Genomic DNA, 11863 nt, shown 5'->3' with positions numbered 1-11863 from the left:
GAAGTTTAAAGGGCTGTACAATTTGTTTGAGGATTTTTATTGTTTTGTTTAGAAAATGGAAAATTCAGGGGGGAAATGTAAATTTTGACAGTTTTGCCTAAGCTTGACCTTTACCTTAGAGTGAAACTGGGAAGTGGTCTTTTACAACCTCTTCTGCAAACAAAGCTCTTTTATTTCCAATCCTTTTTTTCTGTTTTTCAGTCCTGTTAAACTGTCAAGAATTTCTTCATTACTGTAAAAGTGCCTGTGGAAAAACAGGAAAATAGTATTTCTTTTTTGAAACTACCAGTGTAAACAATAATTTTAAAATGTATTTGCTTACTTTTTTCTTTTTTTTTTTCCAAATATAGTCAAAGTCTAATAAGTCACTTGGAAACTGAGGAAGTATTAGAAAGGAATATTTTTTAGACCAAGTTAAATAAGAACAGAGAAAAAAGAGTGCAATGGAAAGGATAAACTTCAGGGAGGTAGCTCGGTTGCTGAAGAGCCTCCAGAACTGGAGGCTTTTCAAGATGCTCTTACAGGCAGTGAGGAAGACATTCTGTCTGGGATATTGAAGGACATTTCTGACAGAAGCATCATGAATCGTTTCGAACAGAGGAAAAAGGAAGTAGTCAGGGACTGTTTAAAAGGGCTAGAAAGTGAAGACCACAAACTGACAGAGAAAATGGAAGACAGTAAAATTAAAAAGAATAATGAGATCTTTAGAAATTACCGAAGTACCTTCACATCTTCAGCACAAACTTATGATCTTCTGATGTGAATCCTTTTGTGAGTGATTCAGAAGAAGTACAAAAATCTAGATACTGGATGAACAGAGAATAAGCACATGATCTTTTTTTAGGAACAGATGTACATAATTATTGCTTATTAACTTATAAACATGTGTGGGTGCAGAAACTCAATATACAAGTACTGAACAGATGATGGTTGTGCACATAACAGCAGCTTACAATTTGAACATGTGCAACGAAGATCTTTCCCTTTGGACTAAACCCTAAGTTTCTAAGTAAACCGTAAGTTTCTATTTGCATCTATTTTTTTTATGCCAAAGAGGGACTGAGTCACAGCTAGTAAAGTCAATAATCCTTAAATTGTTGGAAATTAGTAGGAAAGGATCACAATTCATCAGTTTTACAGTAATTTGTAACCTGTTCTGAAACAGGCTAAACATAAAATTTTTCATGATTTTCTCATTTATTCTTAAAAATATTTTTCGGAATTATCTTCTTATGCTTCATTGTAGTGCATCATTACATTGAAGTATTTAATTAAAAATACAAAATGCTACCCCACTCAAAATACAAATAACTTCTTTTTATAGATTTCTAGTCAAAGGGAATAGCTTGTTTTATTAAACCCCCTGCAACTGTCCTGGAGAATCTGAAGTGTAATATACTCAATGACACTAGTTCCTTGGTGGTGGATGATTCTGAGGAGCTGGTCAGCAATGTCATCAGTATTGAATGTTATGAAGATGAAAAACTACTTTTCCCTATCAACATTGCAATCCCATTTTCATCATGCTTCAGAGAAAATTATCAGGAAATTATGGTGAAGGTGACTGATACCAACTTCCAGTCAAGCTACTTAACTCCTATTTCTTTGCAAAGATACCAAGGAAACCATAAGGTAACTCTCATCAAAGGATTGCAAAAACATCATTTGAGCTTCCCAGTTAAGTCTCTGGAGTTTGTCAAGTAAAGTTGTCATTATTAAATCATATTGCCCACTATGTGTGGTTAAACAGAACTTTTCTTCCTACTTTCTCAAGCATTAATTCTATTTGAAAACTAGTATTTACGAACATTTTTTTTCACTTAAAATGCTAAGCAAATGCTTGATCCCACAATCTTAATGGTTGAGTAATGTTTCATGATTATTGTAAATAAGTGCAATGCATTGCATTATTTGATAAAAGCAAAATTTAGGGTGAATTACTGTGCTTTTAGATCACAACAAAGTTACATAGCTCCACAAATATAAAAAAGTACAAACTATATCAAATGAGCACACTTTTTAAATGAAGAAGTGTTGTATTGGACCAGATTCATCACCCAGTTTATAAATTTATTTCATTTCACCCAAGTCATACACTGGAATATGAATAATATCACATGATGACTAGAGATCACCAGGTACTTGGGCATGCAGGGGGCAATAATATTCCATTTATTTTCATTTCATACTTTGCTCTATAGAGAATGTTACCTTCTCAAACTGTGAAACACAGCTTCCTTTCCCTCCAATAGTCTAACCTCACATTCTCTTTTTCAGGAAAGTTTTGCAGAAGTAAAAATTTATCATCCATGTGTTTTTTCTGTGTTGTCATGCTTAAAGAAGGAAACATTTACTGTTCCAAAGGCAGGACTCTTACAGAAGCTGAACGTGGATTCTAGAATCTCTTTCTGTTACCATCCAGAAACATTCAGTTCTCCAGCACCTATGCAGTTAAAGGTAAACTTGAAATATGTGGTACTTGTTCCATAAGCTTGGTATCTGATCAGTTCTGAAGTGAGTATGCTAATGATGTTAAAGTGCAATCTTTTCCAATATCAGAAGTCTAAAAAAGTGGTTGCAGCTTCACATCCTGTACATGCAGATTTCCTGTCAGCTTTGTAAAAACCACATGTCAGGGATATCTTTAGCTAAAAAAGATCTATCTACCCTTGTTTGATATAGTTCAGGAAATATAGTCATTTTCAATAAAGATGTGTCAACTCAAAACTTTAATTGTTTGGCCCAGTGATCAAGTTAATGGAACCATTTCTCTCACCTGACTCATTTCTCTCACCATTTCTCTCCTTGGTGTCAGCAAGTGCAATAAAAGGTTTTTATCGTGTATTAGTCTTAGGCTGAGTATAGTCTCAAATTATGCTTCAGTTATGTTTCTCCCTTTCCCCATTAATATGTTAATTTTGAAGTATGGAGATATCAAAATTATGAAAAAATACAGATGAGAAAAATTTCAGAAATTTTTCAAAATCAGAGGAAGCTCATGAGTTTCAAAACTTGAACTCAAATCCAGAACAAAACAATATAAACATTTTAGGCAATAAAAGTTCCAGGTTTTGATTTCTTTCAAGCATTTTTCTGAGCTTTGTATAAAGTGCTGTTACATGAGTAAGGTTTTCTTGGGTTAAAGAGAGGAGTCTGACTCTTCTGTGATAGTCTAGACAACTCCAAAAGATAAACCAATTTTGTAAAACCGATTTTTATACCAAAATCCAGGCATGTAATGGAAGATTTTTTTTTCCTGCAAGTTGATTATACAATTGCTTTCTATATTTAGATTCAGCCAATTGAGCCATCATTGGTTTCAGCATTGAAAGCAAGACATATGTATCACTCAGTGATACCTACTAGCACACTGGTTCATGTGCAGCATCCTTCATCCCAACCTTTTAACAGCTCAGTCACTCTTTCTCTACCCTGTCCTCCAAACCCAGACAAAAAGACAAGGAGATGAGACAGAACATGCAACAGCCATTAGTGCTACAGTAAAGAGGGTTGCTGCAGCATACCATCCTCACTTCAAATTCACCATATTTTAAAGCATCAAAATCAATGAATTTTAACAGTTTCTGGTTTATGATTTCTTGTATTAAAACTATGTTTGTTCTTTAATATAGTCTGCAATACCTATGAGCTTTGTTAGAAGCACTAGAGCAAGCCCTCAAAATATTCATGCTATAGTTTCGCCAGAAAAATCAATACAGTAATTGATGTTTATTCTTTAAATATGGTGACCGCTACATTTCTAGCAGGAGTCAGAATGAAGACTGGGTGAAGTTTTTTCACCAAGAAATATTCAGACATATTCACCAAAGTAAAAAATTGAGCACAAAGAACAGACATGACTTAAAGCTGCTGTGTTCATAACACACCAAGTTGCTTTGAGTCTGACCTTTGAATTTTTTCATCTCTACTTCCACATATTTCAATGGTTGCCTGAATCAAAATGCATGGCACAGTGGTTTATAGTAGGTCAGTTTTATGCACTAGATAAAAGTCCAGATTTTTCTAAAGTAGGCAGTACAATATTTCTATAACTTTTAAGACATGTTTTTTTAAAACATGTCTCAAAAAAGCATTAAAACATGGAGACTCCTGAAAAGAAATAGGATCTCTATGTTCCAGCAGTTTCTGGAGAACTGAAGAAAAAAATCTCTAAATAATTATATCATTCACAGACTCTGAATGTGAATGATATAATTATATATTATCTTTCCAGATACAGATTTTAAGCAAGGTGGGTAAAAGTCATCAAGGACAGCAGTGGGGAAAACGGCTACAAACACAAGCTTACTATTTCTGCAGAACTATTTTTATGTTATTTTTTTTATAATTATTTGGCTTTCCAGGGTTGTGAGCACTTCTGTGAGAAGAAGTAGGGACAATCTCAGTGATACTTTGAAATTATTAGGTCATGGAAACAAAAAGAGGGGTGGAAGCTGTTTGATGATGTTATTATCCAGAATGCACAGAATGAGCTTGTAACTTTTGAACTAAATGAGCATTTAGAAAGGTAATGTATGAATAATTTAACAAAATTTTATTCACTGAAATATTTAGTTCTGTGCTTATATTTAGTTCTTATTTACAAATAAGTGGAAATTAGTAGTGTTAAGAAATCATCCATTTTAACCATTAACTTGCTCCTAGATTTGTTGCTCATAATTACAAAAAGCATCCCACCTTTTTCATTTATAGAATATACACAATGTAGTACATAGAACCTTGAAAAAGGAAATGCAGATATCAGTCTTAATTGGCAAATGTGATTTAGCTCTCTAACTAAAATAGCTTAATTTTTTTTTAATTCTTATTATGAAATATTATCTTACTTTCATGTAAAATTCTCGTGTATTTGAAATCATGCCTACATGGTCAACATACTTTACACTACAAACACAAGCAAATTTCCACCTTTTCATGTGTTGGAAACAAGGATGAAAAGACAGTAGCAAAAGTTTCCTTGGAGAATAAGCCCCATATTGTTTTTTAAGAAAAAACTATTGGCAGTTGAAAAATTATTTAAAATAAAGCTCTTTAATTTAATTTTTTTTCTTTTTTTTTTTTTTTTCCTATCTTTTTTTTTTTTTTACCTCACTACAGCTTTGGGGTCATTTGCCTTGCATTCCTTTTGGAAAACAGGTATCTTCTCCTCTTTGCTCAGGCTGTGGAAGAAGTTCTCCGTAGCTAATGTGATACTGTATCAGAAAAGAGAAAACCCATATAAAATAGTAGTTTTGCTGTCTGCATCCAGAGAATTGACCAATGAACTTCAAAATCTCCACGAGGAGGGTTATTTTGGTCCCCCAGAATCTATACAGCAGTTCCCATTAAGACAAGGAGAGCAGATTCATCTGAGATTTAGAGAAAATATTTCTGCTTCAGGTAAGGCAGTTAATTCAAGCAACTGTATGAAAATCATCAATTACCTCAGCTATTAAAAAACGCTGTATGGGAACACATGCAGATTGAAGGTACTCGCAGTACATTTAGTGTGTAATGTTAGTTTATTTCAGTGCTCTGTTTCTTGTCAAAGAAAGGAATGTGGAGCTTAATGAGAAACTGCTCCAACTGTAAAGAAAATGTATGACCTGAACGAGCTCCTGAGCAATGTGCTCTCGGTGACCCTGCTTTGAGCAGGAGAGTTGGATAAGATGATCTTTAGAGATCTCTTAAAACCCTGTGAATTCTGTGAAACCTGGTTCCTTAGAAACACATGGTATTTTGAGAATATTTTAAAAGGACAGGTTTCTGTCTGCTGCTTTTTCCAAGTAAATTCACTTATACTGAGCAAGAAACCAAGGCAAAATATTGCCTCTTGTGAGTTACACTGTGAATTGAGGTGATGAGAGAGTTATGCCATTTCTCTTAGCAGCCTAGAAAATTCCATGTAGTGGCTGCCACCATTCAGAGAATTTTTTATAGGGAAAAGAGATAAGAAGGCTCTGAAAGGTTTTCACCCTAAATTGCATATAGTCTCTTCTGTCTGTCTTAGGTTGAACATATAAATATGTATTTGACCCTCTGAACATTTTGTACATAAACTCTCCCATTGAAAACTGCATGTACTCTAAAGAAAGGACTGTTCTTCAAAAAGAGAAGTCTCCAGCCCATGAGAAATGTCTGCTTATATACACAAAGGACAGTGTCTGTAGATGCATCAAATAAATGGATTTAGAAAACCTAAAAATGCATCTACCCCTCTGCTGCCATTCATATTGTTATTACACATAGCTATCCATCCTGAATAACCAGAAAGCATATACTTTAATTCCGTTCACAACACCCCTTTATTTTTATTGTTCTTTATGTTATGTACATACCTCCTTTTCTGTTCCTTGATTTCCAACTTGTAGCACTGCCTTCACCACTTACTCTTGAAGCCAGCTATTAAAGGGCTAAGAAAGCTAGCTGCAGAGATATGGCTACTACTGAAGCTGGCTGAACTCAGATGTTCAATAAAGTAAGAGGAATGATAAAGAATAACCAAGGAACAACCAAATGTTATATGATTACCTTTACTTGATACATGCTAATGAATTATTTTAGATGCCATGCATCTAAATGCAGTTTAAATTTTTTTTTTTTAATTTATTATATGGACTGCAGAGAATGGAGAAGACTTCAGGAAAGTCTCCAGACTGATTTTTCATTCACAAAAACAAAGGCTGGAGATCCAAATTAAAGTGGATGAATTTGGTAACCACAGTTCACCTCATTACAAAGGAACAGCAGTAGTTTATAAAATTACCAGAGAGACGATACCAAAGAAATGGGAACAAAGGTTTCAGAGCAAACTTCAGGGGCACACATTGAGCAACTGCTCTGCCTGAACCCAACCTCATTTATGGCGCCAAGAGATGATTTTGGCAAAGTGTTCTTGGACATTTTTCAGTTTGGTCATTAGGAATTTATCTGCTGAAAGTCAGCTCCAGCAGAATAGGGATGAGATATGGAGCAGCATTACATAATAGGCTTTTACAAAGGAAAATCTTGGGCTGCACAGTCCAAGAAAATTTGACTCAGTAATAATAACAACATAATTGCTACTTTAAAGATAAGAGAAAATCAACTATGCTGATTTCTCTGATTATTTAAAGATATTGTAAGTGAGAACATGGACAAGCAGTTGATACCTGGAAGGCAGGAACAGTGAATTAAAAAAAACCCCTTTAATTCAACCATACATATTTTAGGATACAGGGATGCTCTCCTCCTTTCCATATGATGAATATCAACACCAGTCTCCACTGTGAAAATTAGCAATAACATTGCCAAAGGATAATGTGTTTCCCACTTGATAATATTAGAGACATTTCCCTTTCTGCCTTACCTTATATTTATTAGAAAAAGGTTCTTGGTATGATTTTTGATTTACAGATAAACACAGAAGTCACTGATAGACTTCTGGTGCATCATCAATGTACAAACATTCTCAGAAGTTCTCTTAGCTGTGGGGAAGGACCCATATCCAAGTATAAGCATGGAAAAAATTCTAGCAGAAAATTTTCAGCTATCTACTCTCCCCAGCTGGAAGGGAGAAATTATTATGGCACTGTGATATTATTACTGAAGTTCAGGTGTATCATTCTTGTTTCATTGTCTTAGGAGCCCAGAATTGCAAATGGTGGGATCATTAAATGGTTTGTGTAACCTGTCATCCACTTATCACCTGATTATTCTATTATTCCTGATTAGCCTCTGCAGTACAGTCATGTGGGCAATTATCTCCATCTCTGGTAAATGCTAATGCTATATAAATTAATCTTTAATATTCCTTCAATAAAATCTCATTGTAAACTTTTCAAAGAGCCTATGTACCAGCACATTATGTTGCACAAAATGCTGCCACTAAACTACTAATATCAATGTTGCATACATTTTAATATCAAAATATCTACAGAAACACTTGGTCTAAATCTCTGGTGATAAACAGTAGCCTGTTTTTGTGTTTGAATTTGTATTTCACACGGTTTGTTTTTTTTTTTTCACTTCACTCAATTTATTTTTTTTCCAGATGATAGTTAAAAGAATCTGAAATGTCTGATTTTGGTTGTGACAAAGACAGATGGCAACTATTTAAGGCAACTATTCTGACTACGACATTTCCACTCATTTCTATGAAATTCCCATTTAAATTTCTTTTATAAAGAAGGCAGTAACTGTACAATCATAACCCATTTTTTATATGTATGTGCCCTCATTAGCCACTTACAAATATATTGCTGACAGTGGTCAAAATACTTTTTGTTTACTTTGTATGCAAACATTCACATCAGTTTTTACTGTAACATATATTTCTACAGAAGTAATCTGATTTTCACTAATGATTCCTATTTATGATGCTTTCCTTTCCTCAGCAACAGCAAACACCTGTTCCTCTAACCTATTTTGTTCAACACAAGTCAGATACAGTGCATTAGGTTTTAATGTCAAGTATGTCTGTGCATACCTACTGGTTTCGAAGATTTTGTATTTATGTGACACAGTGGGCTAAAGAGGTAAAAGATTAATTTCTCCTTTTCTGTCTGTCCTGTTTAATATGCTACTAGAGTCTGGTCATGTCTGAGAGGTCATTTGACAGAGCACATCAATGTTACTGGCTGGGAATGCTTTGCAAAAATAGATTGCTGTAATACATATAGACATTATGAAATTACTATTCTGCTGAAGTTTTATGTCTAATGACTGTCTAACAGCAGAATAGCATGCTATTCCCTGCTTCAGAAAGGCAGTTGCATGGCTAATTGAAGGGCCTTCCAGACTAGAAAACTGCTTTTACTGCTAAGAGTATTTTACTTAAGCTGTCAACCAGAAGAGCAGGACCACATGCCAGTGCAGCTGAACCATGGGTGAATTTAGCACTTCACCACAGACACTTAATCTTTAAAGGCAATTTAATGTTTTAGATCTAATGCATTTTATATTATTACACTATTTTTAGACAATACTAATTTTTAATTCTTATAATTTTTGCTACTATTTTAACATTAAGTAGCATGAAGTGGTTCAGAGTAAAGTCAATGCATGGGTAATTGAGTTCATCCACAAAAACTTTGAAAATCTAATACAGACCTTTGAGGTGGTAAATTCTCATTAATGAATGAAAAAAAGTTTAAATACATATGCATCATTAAACAAAGCCAGAGAAAGCTGAGTCTTGGAAGAAAAGCAATGCCCCCTTCTGGAAGAGCTTTATATTCCCTTTATTCTGAGAGCTTTTTAGCCATGTCATTCTATCTTCACACTGGGGCACATCCAATGACAGAATGGCTGTAGAATCATGCAAAACGAGGCAGATTCAGATCATAGAATCATGGAATAACTTAGGTTGAAAGGGTCTTTTAAAGGTCACCCAGTCCAACCCCCAAGGTCTCCAGAGCAGTAGGATGGTTTTGCACTGCCATGCAGTGGATAATGTGTGCATCCTGTGTACACTGAAATCACCTCCCAGGATGACTGTGTACAGGCCTGATGAAAAGTTGTTTAATTCACAATAGGTAATGGTTATGAATATACTGGCCTTATGGCTGTGCAGGTCAGTACATTTGAGACACTCCAAATATTGAACAATATTTAAAGCCTGTGTTATAGAAGTGATTCAGATAAGCTCCATAATGCTCAGTATATCAGAAAGAAAACAATAACTTTTCCAGTCCAAGTTTCATATTCTTAATTCCCAAATGAAAAACAGATCAGTGAATAAACCTCAGGCAAATTTCCTTGGGAGAGCTGTGAATAAACAGCCAGGTAATGCAACTGAATGTGTGTGACAAAAGTAACATGGGCACTGACAGAGGATAATTTCATTTTCAAACAAAAAATCTGAATTTCACTTCTTACAAACTAATCTCTTTTTGTGCTCAGTGCTTATGTAAGTAATTTCTTGTTCTATATGCAGTAGGAAACAACACTAAAGCCCAGAAGACTTTTGTCTTTCTCAGCAGTAGTTAAAACGGGACAAAACTTTACATAGGTAAAACAGGAAAAAGTATTTATTCTTTCTCTCCAATGTTTAGAGAAGAAAGAGGAAAAACTCTCTACTTTCTAATGGAACTTATCTTTTGAATTTTGATGATTTTTCATGATGATTTATTAAAAGATGAGCTATGTAAAATGAATAACTATAACTACAAATACACTGTGGTTACCTGACCTCACAATATCTACTGCAACACTAAAAATTGTTCTTTTCCTTGAAAGGAAGGCAAAGCTAATGCAGTATTCAAAATAAGAATCTGTAACATCTAGGAAGGTTCTATACAAATTTTCTATACACCCAGTGTATATGCATCACTTATGGCATAATGCTATTAATCAACTATATGTAAAGTTGCATGAAGGATGAACATTTTATAAGAGATAATAAACACCCACTTGATCGATGAAAATTTTGTTAATTTCTTTAATTTAGTAGCTATAGACTGTTTTATACCTGTTGATGGTGTTAATTGTTTTTAATAATGACAAAACTATTCTATGTAAGTAGAAAAAATTTAAAATGCTTAGAGTTAAACCCCAAGATTTTATTTCAATCCACTCCTAAATCATATGCCTCACTTCTTACTCATCATCATTTCTCTTTCCTCAACACATTTTTTTTAATAGCATGAAAAATTGATCCACCATCCACAAAGTACAAAACGAATTTTTTCTGATTCATCAGGTAAGAAAACAACCATTAAATTAATACCAATATAAAAAAGACCTATGCTTGCTATTTTTTTTTTTTTGAGGGCTTGTTTCAGCTGTTTCTGACACTTGAAAATTCCATGTTCAGAAAGGAAATAGTTAATGTGTTAAGAGGCAGTCAAAGGAAAAGAGGTCTGTTTACCAGGAAATGCAACAGCTCTTGTAAGGTACTGTTGTGTGGGATGCTTGAACAGCATATATATTTGTGTATCAGGAAATCCAGTTTGTACTGGAAAGCTCCAGTATAATTGATGAATCAGTTGCAGTAAATAGTGAAACTCTTTTATTTTATTGCTAACTTTCCCCATTCAGTTCCAAAAATTATAGATCATTTCTGAATCTGCTCTTGACTAAATTAAATTCATACTGCAGAGCAGTTACCAAAAATGGCTTTGGAAATGAGATGGGATGATGTTTCCACCAAAGTATAAAACACTCCCTATTTAGCTGGGGAGTTTAGCCACCAAGCCTCCAGCTTTAAAACGCTTTTCAAAAAAAAAGAAGATTTATTCTTACTTCACTAATTTTTGCCCTTCAGAGGCCCTATGGGACAAGTTGCTGTTCTGGCTTGCAGAAGAGCTTGCAGAAGATAATACATCATTGTTTGCTTTATGTTTACCTGTTTGACGGAGCGTGCTTCAGCTTGTTAGGCTGAAGTGCCCTGATAATTTAACACACCAGATCTATGAGCTGCTTTGCTGCTGGAAAAAGACATCTCGGAAGTCAGCTGATAAACAGCAGCTCTTGTCTCGCTATTTGCAGAAGAGTGGCAGAAGTGATCTTTCAGAAGAACTTCATTTTAAGTGGCAAAATAAGGTGTTCACCTGAGAGAATCACTGGCAACTCACAGCCCAATTTATCTTCCTTCTTGTTGAAGTGTATGAATATTTCCATGATACTTCTGGATGAACAAGTGACAGGGATATCAGTCAGGAGAAGACTATTTGTTACTTTGCAACCTCTTTAATAAGCAAAGTATAATAGCCATGTCCTTGCTTGATAAAAGTGCACATTTCTTCTATGGAGAAGTCAGATATTGAAAATATAGGTATGAATAATTACAGACTGATCTGCATAGATTTCTGAGGACTTTAACTGTTTGTCCATGCCATACACGGTCAACACAATATTTCCACATATCTTAAACATTAGAAAT

General features: G+C 34.4%; 1 protein-coding gene across 1 annotated transcript; it reads left to right on the top strand.

Moving 5' to 3' along the window:
- The first annotated feature begins 580 nt into the window (after window positions 1-580).
- Window positions 581-11535, top strand: DTHD1 (death domain containing 1). The gene is given in 14 exon segments (XM_050974078.1): window positions 581-752; window positions 755-852; window positions 1333-1632; window positions 2278-2457; window positions 3293-3450; window positions 3452-3540; window positions 4376-4437; window positions 4440-4528; window positions 5119-5193; window positions 5195-5400; window positions 6625-6797; window positions 7230-7301; window positions 10624-10681; window positions 11246-11535. Coding segments are annotated over 14 exon segments (2022 nt in total).
- The last annotated feature ends 328 nt before the right edge of the window (window positions 11536-11863 follow it).

The sequence above is a fragment of the Serinus canaria genome, chromosome 4 (assembly GCF_022539315.1).
Source record: "Serinus canaria isolate serCan28SL12 chromosome 4, serCan2020, whole genome shotgun sequence".
NCBI classification, from domain to species: Eukaryota; Metazoa; Chordata; class Aves; order Passeriformes; family Fringillidae; genus Serinus; species Serinus canaria.
This window is presented reverse-complemented; position numbering and strand designations above follow the sequence as displayed.